General features: G+C 45.7%; 2 protein-coding genes across 6 annotated transcripts in view; one reads left to right on the forward strand and one right to left on the reverse strand.

Annotated features, from left to right (window-relative positions):
* The window catches only part of KIF24 (kinesin family member 24), a 28,438-nt gene extending 28,262 nt beyond the window's left edge, over nt 1-176 (forward strand). The window contains exon 12 of the mRNA XM_065406944.1: nt 36-176. Within this exon, the coding sequence (XP_065263016.1) occupies nt 36-176 (141 nt within the window). The remainder of the gene's footprint in view (nt 1-35) is intronic.
* Nucleotides 177-8,140: 7,964 nt separating this feature from the next.
* Nucleotides 8,141-15,518, reverse strand: part of UBAP1 (ubiquitin associated protein 1) — a 59,289-nt gene continuing 51,911 nt past the window's right edge. For all 5 annotated transcript variants that reach the window (XM_065405873.1, XM_065405875.1, XM_065405876.1 and 2 more), the window contains 4 exons: nt 15,301-15,336; nt 14,524-14,724; nt 11,436-11,537; nt 8,141-9,408 (listed from right to left, as the gene is read on the reverse strand). In XM_065405873.1, the coding sequence (XP_065261945.1) occupies nt 9,268-9,408; nt 11,436-11,537; nt 14,524-14,724; nt 15,301-15,336 (480 nt within the window). In that variant the 3' untranslated portion in view covers nt 8,141-9,267. The remainder of the gene's footprint in view (nt 9,409-11,435; nt 11,538-14,523; nt 14,725-15,300; nt 15,337-15,518) is intronic.

The raw sequence follows: 15,518 nt of genomic DNA on the forward strand, positions 1-15,518 counted from the left end.
CAGCATTAATTCTGTTGATTTGTTTTCCACTCTAGGATTTTGAAAATTATGTGACCAAACTGGACGAAATCCTGATGCTGAAATCAAAGTGTATCCAAAGCATGCGAGCCCAGCTTCAGCTCTATTTAGCCTGGCCCGAGCCTGACGCTACCCTGCAACGAACTACACCACCTTAGTCCGCTTCAGATTGCATTCATCCCACACGGACTAGTTACGGCAACAAATGCTCACTATTTCCCCACCGTTGGGGGTTAGGTTCCCCTGCAGCAAGGGAGGTGGTTAGTGTCAAATTTGGTGTTTATGATTAACATATATTTTAGATAATGGCTGAGAGAAATGTAAGTCAATGAGAAATCTTTATAGATCTGGTTTGAAGCCAGAGGCTCTGCATTCCCAGGTCCATCCTTATAATAGGAAACCATGTGCTTTGAAGCAATAATTCTGTCGCCTTCAAATGCACCCCACAGCAGCAGGAGTCCCCGGCTGAGGTTTTCAGACTCGCTTCTCTCGTTAACGGCACTTGTGTGCTGCTGAGAAAATGACGCCGCTAGGAAAACCCTTTGAAACCAGAAAAGTCTGTGAAAAGAAATATTCCAGACTTACAAGAACGGTTTTAAGAAGCGAGTGAGGACATGAAGGGGAACAGCTGTTTGCTGGAGTAAAATAACCAGGCAGGTGTTCAATGAAAATCTAGTTAGAGCCAGACTGGTTTATAGTTTCGGAAGAACCAAGGAGGTGGCTACAGTCATTCTGTGCCTGGTACGAACATTGCAGACCTAGTGTAAGGATGCTTTAAGTGATAGACAATAAATGACTTCTTAGAAGGCTCAGTGCAAGAGAACTTGCACTGAAAATTCACATGCTGCTGCCTGTATTGATTTTACATTGGTGCCAGTTAATCAGAGGATCTTGGCCTAGTGGCAAGTGGGATGGCTGTGGGTCTGTCCACTGCTGCAGCTTACGCAGTAGTACAGTTCTCCCATTCAGATCAAACTGCAGAACTGATTTTCCCCCTCAGAGCCAGCTGCAAAATATCACCAGCTTGTTTTGTTTGGGTTTAGACACTCATTAGCCTCACTATTTCCTGAAGTTGGCTGCTGAATCCCACACCTCAGAGCCATCAACTGGATCCCTCCACAGATACAACAGACAGGTCTCTTACGTCCCACGTTTGCTCCACAAAGGAGTATACCAGCTTAAGCCATAAGTGACCTTGAAGAATGTGTATCTCAGATCATGTACTCCAGAAACTGAACACATTCTAAAATCTATTCTCAGAGAAATCTGAGTTTATAAAGAACTTAGACATAGGCAAAAGGGGCTTGATTAAAATATTGGAGTTAATCATAAATGTCAGGGGTGAAATAACAGCGTATCCTCTGAGAATCTGAATTTCCAGTCTGCAACCATAACTGCACTGGAGCCTGGGCTTGTGACAAGCAGTAGTACAGTAACCTTTCAGCTAGACAGACAGACAGTGTTAGCCAGTGGCTTGGGGCTTTGCAAAGGTAGCATCCCTGTGCAAATGCTCCTAGAAACTTTACATATAACAAATGCTCAGGAACAGAATTCTAAGGCAAGAAATATGCAAAGCAACCTTAAATTCAGAAGTGATCTTTCGAAGTTCTCTGACTTCCCTTGCTGTCAGGTCTCCCTCTCGCAACCGGCTGGCTTATCTCTGGGAGCAGAGAGGCTGTATTCCAAGATGTGAGGAGTTAAGGTTTTTCATGTATTCAGATTCCAAGCCAGCATCACATCACAGTTGAAACCAGCAGCTCCAGGAAGCCAGCCAGGTTGCCTTTGCCTCTTAGAAAGCAGCTTTCACTCCTCAGGGAAATGAGGCATTCAGACATGGAGCGAGAAAGTACCTGTTTTATATCCTTTAAGCATAACACCTTGGCATGTACCAAGGCAGACATGTTTGATTAGTCAGTAGTCAAGAAAAAAAAACATGGAGGAACATGGATTTCCTTCCACTAGTTCCTAGGTGGGGTGGGTGGTTCTAATTACTGAGTGGTAAGAGGAGAGGTGACACTGAGTTTCTTTGGGAATTTTCCTTTAAAATACATGATTGTTGGAAAGCCCTTTCCCCTCCCCTCCGTCCCTTGTGGGTCAGGAATGCTCAGAGAGGGGCCAAGATACAGCAGAGAGTCTATCATTGAACGTTCCAGGACTGCAAGCAGGTAGATACTGACATTTTACAATAGCGTCCATAGCAATTTCTTAGCATATTTGCAGAAGACAAAGCTTGGTGGTGGAGTGCTGTGGCTAGCATGCAGGTTAGGCAGGAGGTGGGAGGGAAGTGTGTGGAGCCGTCACAGGAAGAGGAGAGGGTTCCTCTGGGCAGATGGTTATATACAGAGCAGGAAGTGAGCGCCTGCCAAGGCGAAGACTAGAAGCAAGTGGCAGGACTCTGTGTCTTTACATTTGGGAAGCAGAGGGGCCCCAAAGGCACGCAGGCAGGCACAGGTGAGTAATAAAACCTCCACATACCAGGGAGAAGACTTTTAAAGAAAGGCTCAGCAAAGCAAAAGCCTGAAAGTTCACCGGGAGAAGGGTTAGACATGTTCCTACGGGGTTATTAAAATGGCCATTTCTAAGCAGGCGGCCGGAGAAGAACCATTTGTGACACCAGTTGCATGAAAAACCCATTGATCTTACCTCACTAGTTTTCCAGGATGTATCAGTGACAATATGGATGAGCAAACCAGCCATCCGTCCAGGAGGTGGGAGCCAGTTTGGATACAGGATTTTTGCACCCAGCTGAATGTAAACCTTAAATGCTCTGTCTCAGTGCTCAGTCTTCAGTGCTGTATGAAAGGGATTAGAACTGGCACATTTCAGCCTAGCAAACCCATTTCACAAGGAGAGTTCACTGAGCAGAGCGTGATTCTCCCTATACATTTTAAGTTAAAAGGGCCCCCAATAACTTGAAATCTAGGCAGTTTTTCAAAAGGAGTTAACTCCTCTCAGATACTACATGTGTCCTTGGGTTGTGGTGGCACAATCTAATATTTCTACTTAATATTTTTCTTGCCTGTTACTGAGTAAGACACGCTCATAAACAGGAGAGGAAACTAAGGCACCAAGCCTGGAAACACTTGCACGCATTAACATTAAGCACAGCAGTCGTGTATTACAGGCCCACTTGTTTGGAGAATTGGATCCTGAGTATAGAGAGGAAACGGTAATATTGACTACACGAACTGCTGTCGAATGCACTAACCATATTTCTCCCCTCCAGTCTTTCAGTTCTGTTACTTAGATGTTACTTTAATTCGTGTGCAAGTTGGCGTCCCTTTACAGGTATGCGCTTGCTGTCTATTACAGTGAAGTCTGATCGAGATGGTTTTCATTTCAGATTGATGAATGGGGTGTGTACTGTTTATAAAACAACCTGGTTGTATGAAGAGCCTGACCATGTAAAAATCACGTAAACTAAAAACTAAAATGAATTCACTTTTGAATTTGAGTGCAGTGAGTGGATGCTAGCGTGCATGGCCGACTTTTGTGTTGTGCTTAAATTTACTGTATTTAAATTAAAATTCTATTGACTACAAAAGGCTCTTGTACACTTTGTCCACGATTAAATGTATTGTTGTGATCTAATCCAAGTTAGATTGTAAAAGATAATGCTCAACGGGGCAGAAGTATAAACACCACGTCCCCACACACAAGCCCAGCACTTCCCTTGACATCTTGGTTCACAAGCATCATGCCAGTAACTTGGCCAGCTGCACGACTGATCATTTAAATTTTTTTTTAAATAATTTGCAGCCTGCAGCACCTCCACTCAGAGGGTCTTGCACTGTTACAATGAGCACAGTGACAGGGAGAGATGACTGACCACACCAGAAACCTGGGGCAGAACAAAGAATCGAAATAGGTTTTGAAGTTTAAAAATGGACCCTGGTGTAACAAGCGCCATGATAGGCTGCCACTGGCAGCCTCGTGCCTGTGTGCTCCGGAGACAAACAGAGGACGCTGAGGCAGAGGTAGAGTCAGTTATAGCAGTGAGACAATTGTGGACTGGTCCCTAAAAGGTTCAGGGGCAGCTGTGCATGTGAGCCACAGTGCTGTTCTTAACTCACGGAATGCAATGGGCACAGAGTGGCAGCTGCCACCACCTCTCCCAGAGCTGCAGAACATGGGCTTTCTTCAAGGCTTTCACCATTAAAACTGGTGGCAGCCATAAGGTTCTCTCTCAGCCAACAGGCAGGGTATGATTAGGGTTTTGCAGCCCTGTCATTTTAATTAACCCTTAACCATTTGGAAGGCAGACAGCTTCAGAGATTCTAAGGCCAGGAAGGACCAATGTGATCATCTAGACCAACCCCTAGAGCAGATTTTAGAAAAACATACAACATTGATTTGAAAATGGCCAATGATGGAGAATCCACCACAGCTCCGGGTAGATTGTTCCAATGGTTAATTACTCTCACTATTAAAAATGTTCACTGTATTTCCAGTCTGAATTTGTCTAGCTTCAACTTCTAGCCATTGGTTGGTGTTATACCTTTCTCTGCTAGACTGAAGAGCCCATTATTAAATATTTGTTCCCCAGGCAGATACTTCTAGACTATAAACAAGTCACCCTTTAACCTTCTCTTTGTTAAGCTAAACCGATAGACTCAAAGAGCTCAATCACTATAAGGCAGGTTTTCTAATCCTTTAATCATTCTCATGGCTCTTCTCTGAACCCTCTCCAATTTATCAACATCATTCTTGAATTGTGGGCACCAGAACCAATCCCTGTGGAACCCCACTGGAAACAGATCCGCTAGATAATTCCCCATTTACAGCTGCACTTTGAGAGCTATCAGTTTAATATGTGCCCTGTTAATTTGATATCATTTTTGTTTTTTAATCAAAATATCTTGGAGCAGTATGTCAAATGCCCTACAGAAGGCTAAGTATATTACATCAACATTATCTTTTTGTCAATCAGATGTATAATCTCACCAAAAAAAGATAGATAGTTTGACAGGCTCTGTTTTCCATAAACCCATGTTGATTTGTATTAATTACATTATCCTCCTTTAGTTCATTAGTAAATCAAATCCCGGATCAGCCACTCCATTATCTTGCCAGGGATCCATGATAGACCTATAATTCCTGCATCATCCCATTTCTCCTTTTTAAAAATTGGCACAGCATTTGTTTTCTTCCAGTCTTCTGGAACTTCCCCAGTGCTCCAAGACTTACTGAAAATCAACATTAACAGTTCAGCAAACGCCTCAGCCAGCTCTTTTAACACACTTGGATGCAAATTATCTGGAGCTGCTGATTGAAAAATATCTAACTTTAATAGCTTCTGTTTAACATCCTCTAGAGATACTAGTGGACTAGAAAGAGTTATTACCATATGAGACTGAATCGTCTTTTTCCCCAATACAGAACAGAAATATTTATTGAACACCTCTGCCTTATTATTGATAATTCTACCATTTCCATCTAGTAATGAACTAAATACCATTGTCAGTATTTTTTGTTCCTAATATATTTTAAAACCTCCTTATTGTCCTTACCGCTGCTGGCCATACATGTCTCCTTGTGTCCCTTAGCTTCCCTTTATCAATTTTCTACAGTTCCTAACTTCTGATTTATATTCATTACTCTCCACTTCCCCTTTCTACCATTTGTTTTATATAATATAATTTAACCACCACCGCCTTTTCCCTAGATTATGGCTTTTGGGGCATCTCATAAGACATTCATAAATAATTCCCAATTATCATTCGCATTTTTCTGATTAAATTATTCCTCCCAGCTGATTTGGCTCCTAATTTATAGAATCATAGAATATCAGGGTTGGAAGGGACCCCAGGAGGTATCTAGTCCAACCCCCTGCTCGAAGCAGGACAGGTACTTGTTTTCATCTTTGTGAAACTGGCCTGATTAAAGCACCAAGTGTGTATATATTACTAGTCTGGACTTTATTCTGCTTGAACATTATAAATGTGATCAAATCATGATCACTTGTAACTAAACTACCATTAACCTTTACTTCTGTGATTATGCCTCTGTTTAGACAAACTCTAATCTACAACTCCCCTGCGTTGCCTACAACACTTTTTGAGTTAGGAAATTGATATAATGTTTAGAAATTCCAAGGCTGTTTTAGGCCTGGCAGTATGAGAACTCCAGCATGTCACTCAAATTGAAGCCCCTTGTGATCTCACAGGTTTTTTTCCCTACCCATCGGCTAAGGAAACAGCCATCTTATACCCTAGTGTGATTTGTGGTCTGTAGCAGACACCAACTACTACCCCAGCTTGTGCTTTAGCTGTTAGCACATTGATCCGTAGGCATTCAAAATCATTTTCTTCAGTTATCAGTGACTCGGAAACAGGTAAATCCCTTTTTGACAGAGTGCTTTTCCCCCTTCCCTTTTGCCCATTTGGTCCTTCCTAAATAGGTTAACCATTGACTAATATTCCAGTTGTGTAAATCATCCCACTAGCTTTACGTAAATCTCATTTATGCTCATAAACAAGCACTTCCTATTCCTGTTACCCAGGCTCCTAGCATTAGTGTGCAGGCAATTCAGGAATTTCTTCTCTTCAGGGCCTTTGGTTCCTTGATTAATTTGTTCTCAACATCCCCATTTTGTGCTAAATGAGTGCTCAGATCTTCCCTCTTTTTACCCTCCTCTTCAGCTATTAGTTTAGCCCCCTCCTGAGTACTCTAGCCAACCTATTCCCAAGGAGATTGGTCCCCCTACTACACAGACTGCTGCTTTGAACTGTCATACACTGGCCTCTCTGAAACAGATCTGCTTTCAGAGGATATTCACCTGGACACTACAATGGGCAAATATTCCTCGGGGACCTTTCATACCAATATTAGTTGAGAAAAATACACCCCAGGAAAAAGGTGTGTCAATGTAAGTGTGCCATGTCGTTCACCTACCACTGGTTTCCCACTCTCTACCAGCAGGGGGAGACAGCCAGGGCCCTGTGAATTTCTGGGCTGTAGAATCTGTTTCTTGCCTCAGAGTTGTGCTTCAAAACAAAACCTGAGGGTTTTTTGTTTTTTTAAGTTACTGTTTCTAGCCCTCACAGTTGGATTGCTTCCACGCCTCATGTTTTCACTGTTTTCTGCCTCAGACAGTATCTCTGGAGGCTGCAAACTGCCCCATTAATTTAAACGGGTTAACTCTGAAATCTAAAGATGTCAATTGAAGTGTGTCACATTGATCATTTTGCTGCTGATGGTTTTAGTAAAAAAAAAAATCCCCCAGATGTGCTTATCCCAGTCCCAAACTTCCTGAGGTGAGGAATAAGTACTGGCTATTGCACTGACTGTATTAAGTTGTATATATATAAGCCACTAATCTTCCCCCCACCCTTTCCTTAAGGTAAAAATGAAGGTGCCAGAGAATTTCCACCCTGTTGCACCAGGTACTACAGAATTCAGAGACCCTGCTCCATAATTTAGGACCAGCTGGCTGGGGAAAACATTGCTTGGGGTCTTCCATGACAATTTTTGTTTAACAACCTGAAGCAGGCTGGCTCTGTATATGCCCACTGGTAAGTGTCTCAATAGCTTCTCTCACAAGCTGGAAAGTGATATTGAAACTGCTGTGCGAGTTAGCATGAAGCAGCTAACCGCTCCAGGGTAAATCGGCGCCACAGCAGGTTAGTGTGTGCTTGGATACTCGAACAAGTGCTGACATATTTGCTCTCCTACAAGACTGTTTTTTTTTTTTTTTTTAAATGTGCTGACACAGAACCACAAAGAGGTGAATCTGTATAAAAGGAGGTTTGGTTAAAGTAGGCTATGCTTCTCTGGCGATGCATTTCATGCCCATTCTGAGGGGGGTTCCTTCCTGGGCAGAGATTTTTCATGGGGAAAAATTCAACTTTCAGAAGTAAGGAGCAAATAACACAGACAAGTGAGAGTCTCTGTAACAGCGACATTTTAAAAACTGTTCTGATAGTTCCTTGTGAGTTGTGTCCAGCTCTGTCAAATAGACACAATACAAGCCTGGAGCATTTGGGTGTGGCAGGAACTGCCTGGGTTTGGAGGACCTACTAGGTGGGACTGATTATGATTACATCCCTCCTCCCAATTGTAACAGGAGTTCACCTCCTCTACTGAAACCAGAGCGCAAGAGATAGAAACGTGACACTGGGAATTCCATTTTAGGGTTTTATTAGTAGTTTTCTACAGAATCAAAATATTTAGCAAATTAAAGATTCAATCAAGAAACTGCTTATATTTTATGTATTTAGATCTTTAACAATGTACAACATAATACAGTTTGAACTATCAAAACCAAACGAAAAAAAACTGATGTCTATTACTAGATGTTATTGAATATGTAAGTAAAGCAGTGTGGAAAAAAATGGAACTAATGCAGTGAGTATATCGTTTGTATTTAAAGAAAGTGCTTGAAAGATAAACCCCCTGCTTCACACTGAATATCATTTAAAACAGACCATCAACTGATTTCCTAGGAGGGCATTTGTTTAAATAACCTATAAACCTGGAGGAGAGAGATTGCAGCGGCCCAGTTGACCTCTTCGGTTCAAGCCACTGGCTGTGAGTCCAGCTAGAGTTCAGAGCTTACCTGTTTTGAAAAAAACTCTGTTTACACACCACTCAAGCACTGGACACCTACGCCTGGCAGAAGTGTGTGGCAGAAGGGCCAAAAACAAGAGGGAAAGGAACAGCTTCTCTCTTTATGCATAGTGACAGGTTAGAAACCAGTGTTCCACTAAGTTACAGACTAATTTTCAACCCAATAAAAATAAAGATCCATTGCACTAAACGTCAACTTCAGTTACTCTGAACTGCGATACAGTCCGTCAGTGTTTCAGTAGAAGCTGACACCATGAAAGCAGCTTCAAAGAACCAGAGCATTCTTGTTTCAAAACCAACTTTGCATTCCTCTGTCCAAGTCCAGTGCAACAGTGAGAAAAAAAAAATACTTCCAGCTTTGTCTATGTACAATTCCAGTCGAGGTCGGGCAGTCTAAACTCTTCGTGGCCAAACCAGAAAAGGGAACCTAGGAAAGGGCACTTTCAAAATTTAATTTAAGAAAGGAAGTTAACTCCTCTCAATGGGAAGAGCGCGCTGGAGTGACGCACGCAGATGGGCTCGGTCAGTCGCATTCTCCAATGTACACGAAACGCAGGGCTTCTTCCCAAAGAGAGAGCACATCACACTCTTCGGCTGCGAAGATGGCAGAGGTCTGGTTACATGGGCAGGCTGCCTTCCCCTGGAGGCACTCTCCATTATACTCCAAGAACCACAGCGTCTTCAGCTGGCTCCTGCCCGGGCCATTAGATCTTCCAAAGCATTGTCCTGGTCATTGTTATGTAATAATAAGACCTCCTTAATGTCTTTCAGTTCAAAGCCCATTTCTTTAAATTTACTCATGAGCTGGAGAAGTTCTGTTGTCTAGAAGAGAGAGACACATTCAGTGTTTGAGAAGGGGAAGGTTCCGGGGAAGGGTCAGCTTTGATTCAGGGGATGCCGACAGGGGGCTGGGAAGGTAATGCAGGGCTGGTCTCTTGCCACTGGCCAGAATGGGGGCTGCTCAGTTAATGGCCAAAACTCCCAGATGCCCTAGACAAACCAGTTCAACCGCACTGGTTTAAAGGACGCACACTTAGCGGCATGGCGGCCATTCGGCTGTCCTCGTTATCCACCTTCAAAACCCTCCTTTGCCTTTGTAATCCCTACAATGGTTAGATGGCTGGTGTCAGAGACCACTGCCCAGCATGCTGACCTACACTGCCTCATGGTTTCCTTGTACTCCCCCGTCAGTCTCGACTCACACTTAAGACTGCTGGCTCTTTCAGACAGTCCTGTGTTCATACAAGATCTAGCACAAGGGGGGCCTGATCTAGGATGAGGGCTCCTAGGCACTATGGTGATACTATTACTACTAAAGAAAACAGCAGGCAATGAAGCTTGGGCTGCAGTGCGTCTGTTATGCCTCATTAGCTTCTGTTGCGTGAATTAACCATTCTAGGCTAAAGACCATCATTGGGGCCTACATAGTCTCCATCAAGAGTTGGGGATCAGTCCCCAACATGCTCTTCACTGAGGCCACCCAGCAGCCTGCTGGTTTCGTGGGCCTTTCCCAAGGATTGGACAGAACCAGTCTGAACCCTGCATTGGCCACGTAGGCCAAAGCCTGCCCTTTCCGTTTCTGCTGCATCAATTTGAAGTCGTGACCATGCTCGTTGGAAGCTAAAGGCTCCTGGGGCTGAGTCTGGGACCTGTACAACTGCCCTTGCTATCAGATGGCTCTTCAGAGCTTACGGGACATTGGTGGGATCAACCCAGTGTCCAGCAGACAGGTGTCCACCAACAGCACCACCAGAACTGGGAGCCCCGAGTCTCAGCAGAGACAACCAGGGCTGACAGAAGGAGGAGACACCTGAATCGTGAATTCACAGAAAGCGGTTTCATTTGCAACTCACGTCCCTAACAAGTCCCCTGGCTTCCTCCTCTCCCACCAAACTTATGTAAGCTTTTCCCAAAGTGGGTGTCACCTAAGGACTGGCTATTTCCTGGGTTTGGGTGAGGCTGGTTCTGTTGCCAGGTTTACAGGAGGGGCTGGGTGCAGATTCCTTCCTGCAGCCAAGTCCACGCCACTCCACCTCTGCCATGCCAGGAGCTGCCCCTCGTGCTTGCCTGACCCTCCTTCTGCCAAGTCCCATTCCCATCCTGAGCCCAGGAAAGAGCAGGGGAGTCGGCATGTACCAGCAGCACAAGCTAAAGAGGGAGCGCGGGCACTGAAGGAGCAGCGACTATGTGGAACAGACGGGTGGGGCGAGGCTGGCTGCCTAGTCTTGCTGTCAAAGCCGTAAGTCAGGAGACGGCTTGTTTTAAAGAGGAAATGGTACAGTAAAGGGGGCACAGGGCACAAGCTGAGGGCACAGCCTCACCCTTGAAGTGCTCAGGACACGAGCCCCAGGACCTCAGTGCAGTGTTTGGAGAGTGAATGCAATGATCCTTAGCGTCCGGGAGATTAAACACCAACCCTTCCTACAGTCAGCTTCCCAGCCTCACAGGAGCCAAGTCTCTGGCATTAAAACAAAATCGGAGTTTAAAATAAATTTACGGCTGCTGAAATCAGTCCTTTGTGACATCGGCTGCAGCAAGCAGTTGGTGCCACAAACGGATGCAGGACTTCAAGCAAGGCAGCTGGAGCAGATGAGATCTCAAGGCAGGTCTCCTGTTTTCATGCAAATGTTGCAGTAGCAAAAATACTGAAAGTGGCTGATATTCGGAAGCGGAGGAAACAATTCTGTAATCGGAGCGGAACCGCTCCCAAATCAGCAGTTTCTCAATGGCCGAACAGGCATTCGCTCGACTTCCACGGCGAGAGATGCTCTCTGAAAGTCAGTGAAATAACCCTGCCGCCACAACACAGCAAAGCACCTCCCCTTGGCATGTAACCAGCACAGCCTCACCTTCTCCTCTGAACACTGGTACATTTCCAGAGCTGCTTCGACAAGGAGAGGATCGAAGCCCTTCTCACAGAGGTGGCTGTGTGCAAACAGATAATCAAGCACCTGTGGGGGGAAAAGTAAGATAGGAGAGTAACTCACCACTGGCCCCACAGCCCATTGACAGGGCTTCACTAACTGCTTAGAGAAAGTCCTTCTTGTCGCGACTAACAGGTTCTCAGCACGGGAACTAGTTCAGAGAAGCTGAACTAAACTCTTTGGGCCTTTCATTCCCTCCCTCCGTGAGCTTTGGTTTTCACTCTTTCAGCCAGAAGCAGTCTATAAATTAAAGGCTGGCCATTCTTTTGCCTTTTAATGCTGATAAAATCTCTGCCATCAAGTCATTTTTTCAGAAGTGGCTAGTACTCCTACACAGCAACCATTTTTAACACCCTCCTGAGCGTTCAGTGATCAAGATGAAAAGTCTTTTGAACCCTGGTTTCCCCACAGACTTCAGGGAGCTGATCCAATCTGAAAGCTGTCGCACCTTTTGAGATCAGTTCAGCTTACTGGATGCTCTCCTGAGATAAGAGCCAAATTCACGGTCCATTTTGGTCAATTTCACAGGCAGAGGATTTTAAAAATAGTAAATGTCATGATTTCAGCTATTTAAATCTGAAATGTCAGGGTATTGTAACTGTAGGGGGTCCTGACCTGATAGGGAGCTGTGGGGGAGGTTACTGTAGAGAGGAGGGGGATCATGGTACTGCTACTCTTACTTCTATGCTGCTGGTGGTGGTGGCGCGGCCTTCCGAGCTGGGCAGCCGGAGGGCGGCAGCTGCTGGCTGTAAGCCCGGCTCTGAGGACAGAGCCACTGCCAGCAGCAGCACAGAAGTAAGGATGGCCTGGTATGGTATCACTTGATGATAACCTCTCTGTTCATTCCCTTTGGGGCACCTGCCATTGGCCACTGTCAGAGGACAGGATACTGGGCTGGATGGACCTTTGGTCTGACCCAGTACGGCCGTTCTTATGGTGTTGCCACCCTTACTTCTGTGCTGCTGCCTGCAGAGCTGGGCCCTCAGTCAGCGGCTGCCGCTCTCCAGCCAACCAACTCTGAAGTTGGACTTTTCATAACTTGGCACCTTATGCAGAGTCTCCAGAAGTCACACACACCAAGACTGCCAGCTCTTTGTTGCTCCTCTAGACTAGTGACTCTCAACATGTCCAGACTACTGTACCCAATTCAGGAGTCTGATCTGTCTTGCGTACCCCCAAGTTTCACCTCACTTAAAAACCACTTGCATACAAAAAATCAGACACAAAAATACAAAGTGTCACAGCACATTATTACTGGGAAATTGCTGACTCTCTCATTTTTACCATATAATTATAACATAAATCAATTGGAATATAAATGCTGTACTTATATACTTCAGTATATAGAGCAGTAGAAACAAGTCATTGTATGAAATTTTAATTGGTACTGACTTCGCTAGTGCTTTTTATGTAGCCTGTTGTAAAACTAGGCAAATATCTGTACGCGTTGCTGTACCCCCTGGAAAATTCGTGCGTGCCCCTGGTTGAGAACCACTGCTCTAGAGTACAAAAGAGGCTTTACGTTTGCTATTGGCTGGAAAGAAGATGAATCACTCAAGCAGCCAATATGAAGTATCCTTTCTACCAACTGCAAGCACTAAAGAGGCACTAAACCCATCCCCCTCTGTGCTCTTGGTGGCCAGGGAGACGCTCTGAAGAGGGCGCAGAGCAACTGTAAGAACAAGGAAAATCTGGCAGCATTCTTCCCCTATTTGTTTGGGTAGAAACATTTTCTGGGTCTGAAACAGATCCGACAGACTCGTAACTGCCACTTCACTATGCAATAAAGTGAGCTCTGTGACCTGACCTTTCTGAGGCCATCTGCACCATACGCTGCAGTGACTGAAGAACGCCACACTCTCAACAGAGCCAGCTGCTGCATCACTGCTAAAGCCAGCATGTGTCATTTGTACCTCATCAAACCCTTTGGGGCCAAGACTACGTTCCCTCTAAGCTGCGTGGCCACCCAGCAGCCTATTAAGCGCCGCACAGGTGCTCAGGGCTGCAGCAGGGAGAGATGCCTCTCCCCGTTGGCTCCAGCCCAGACCCGGACCTGCTGCGGCCGGGGGAAAAGGTGCCTATAATGCAGCCCCAGCCCATCCCTGGCCCTGCCGCGCCTACCCCGCGGCCCCACCCCAGCCCCAACACAGACCTGCCACAGCCGGGGGAGAGGTGCTTATCCCGCGTCCCCAGCCCCAGAGCTCCTGAGGTGGGGAGAGGCACCTATCCCCCACATCCCAGATGCTGCTGTGGGGAGAGAGAGCTGCGGGGGGGAGAGAAGTACTCTCTCCCCACTGTAGCCCCAGGGCAGCCTGCACCCCAAACCCCTCATCCCCAGCCCCACCCGAGCCCGCACCCCCCTGCACCCTAACCCTCTGCCCCAGCCCTGCCACATGAATTTTGTTATGTGCCCCAATATGGAGGTGAGGTGTCACACATCACCTCCATATTGGTGCACATAACAAAATTCATTCCGCACATGGGTGGGAAAAATTAGAGGGAACACTGGGCCAAGATCTCCCAAACAGTGAGCCTGCAAAAAAGTCTTCAGGCACCTGTAACTGCAGTTGGCCCAGTTGTGTGGCTTTCACCACCGTTGTATCTGAACAAGGCGAAGGTCCATGCTGAAATTCCTCACCTGAAGTCTAGATCTCCAAGCCCAGCCTCTCTTCCCCCCAAAAGAGGAAAGGCCACGTGTGGTTGAAGTTCCCCGATTTCAGAACAGTGGGCAGGAAGCATTTCTAGGCTGGTGCTGACCTAAGGAATGTCTCACGTCTGAAGCTGCCACTGGCGGCAGCCAACGGACGCGCTTTCCTTGTAGCCAGTTCACCTGGTACTAGTGACACCCACACTTCACCTCCAAAATTCATTCCCCGTTAATCTGCAAATTATGGAAAACTCCAGACCTCCATTAGGTCTTAAGTGTTTTGGTTTTTGTAAGGCCATGGGGTTCACACTACTGACAGAGATGGCTGCACCTTTGGAGCTCCCACTCCTTTGCAAGAGCTTTTACCTGTTCTATATTCTGTCCTTTCTTCTTCATGGCTGTCATGACGTCTTCGTAAGAGTATCCCATGTTGACGACTGTTTCCACACACTGCCTCTCACTGGCAGACAGGGCCTGCAGCACGTCTGAGTACGTGGGGCCGCTTGACCATTTAGTACAGCTGGTATTACTGGGCACTTTAGACACTGTGAAGTTTTGGTGCGTTACCTAGGAATGGGAAGCCAAGCAGAAATGAGTGGTGATACCTCTCTATCCCAGCACCAGGCCTTATCCCTCCCTGGCCAGTGTAGGACTACTCCTTACAGGACTCTGAAGGAGTTATCTGATCTCGTTTGAAATTAATGAAGCAGGGCTTCCCACACTTCCTTTGGGAGACCAATCACTGTTGGGATGAAACTGAGCAGTGGTGTACAAAAACATTCCCTCCACTCCCAATGATCTCTTCTAGGTTCACCCTAGGCAGTTCCTCACTTGATATCCCCTTCTACTTCTACGTACTAGAACTACGTTTGCTAATTTAGCCGAGCTCTGTCATCATCAGATGACAGCCAACTAGAGAGATTAGGTAACAAAAAGAGAGCATTTATGGAATAAGCAGAAGCAACTCCTGGCCCTAAGAAGGTACAGATGACCACACCCAGGTGCTGACCACTTTATTAACTGCCAGTACACTCATAGGAGCCATTCATTGCTTCTTTCACACAAAAGAGCATTACCAATGTATGGGTAATTTAAGAATATACTATGCAACATACTAATTTATGTAGGTATTTGGGGACTTACCATAGGGAACTCTGATTCCTTGTAGTCTGGCTGTACCTGTAAAAACAACAGATTAATGAGAAGCTTGAAGAGATGTCTACTATACTGGCAAGCAAAGTGCCTACTGAGAGGGGGGCCTGGAAGGACAGAGATAGGAAAGATGGGTAGAGGAGCAACAATTGCCATACTGGGTCGGACCAATGGTCCATCTAGTACACACCTGTCACTGACAACAAAAC

Source organism: Emys orbicularis, chromosome 6 (genome assembly GCF_028017835.1).
Source record: "Emys orbicularis isolate rEmyOrb1 chromosome 6, rEmyOrb1.hap1, whole genome shotgun sequence".
NCBI classification, from domain to species: Eukaryota; Metazoa; Chordata; order Testudines; family Emydidae; genus Emys; species Emys orbicularis.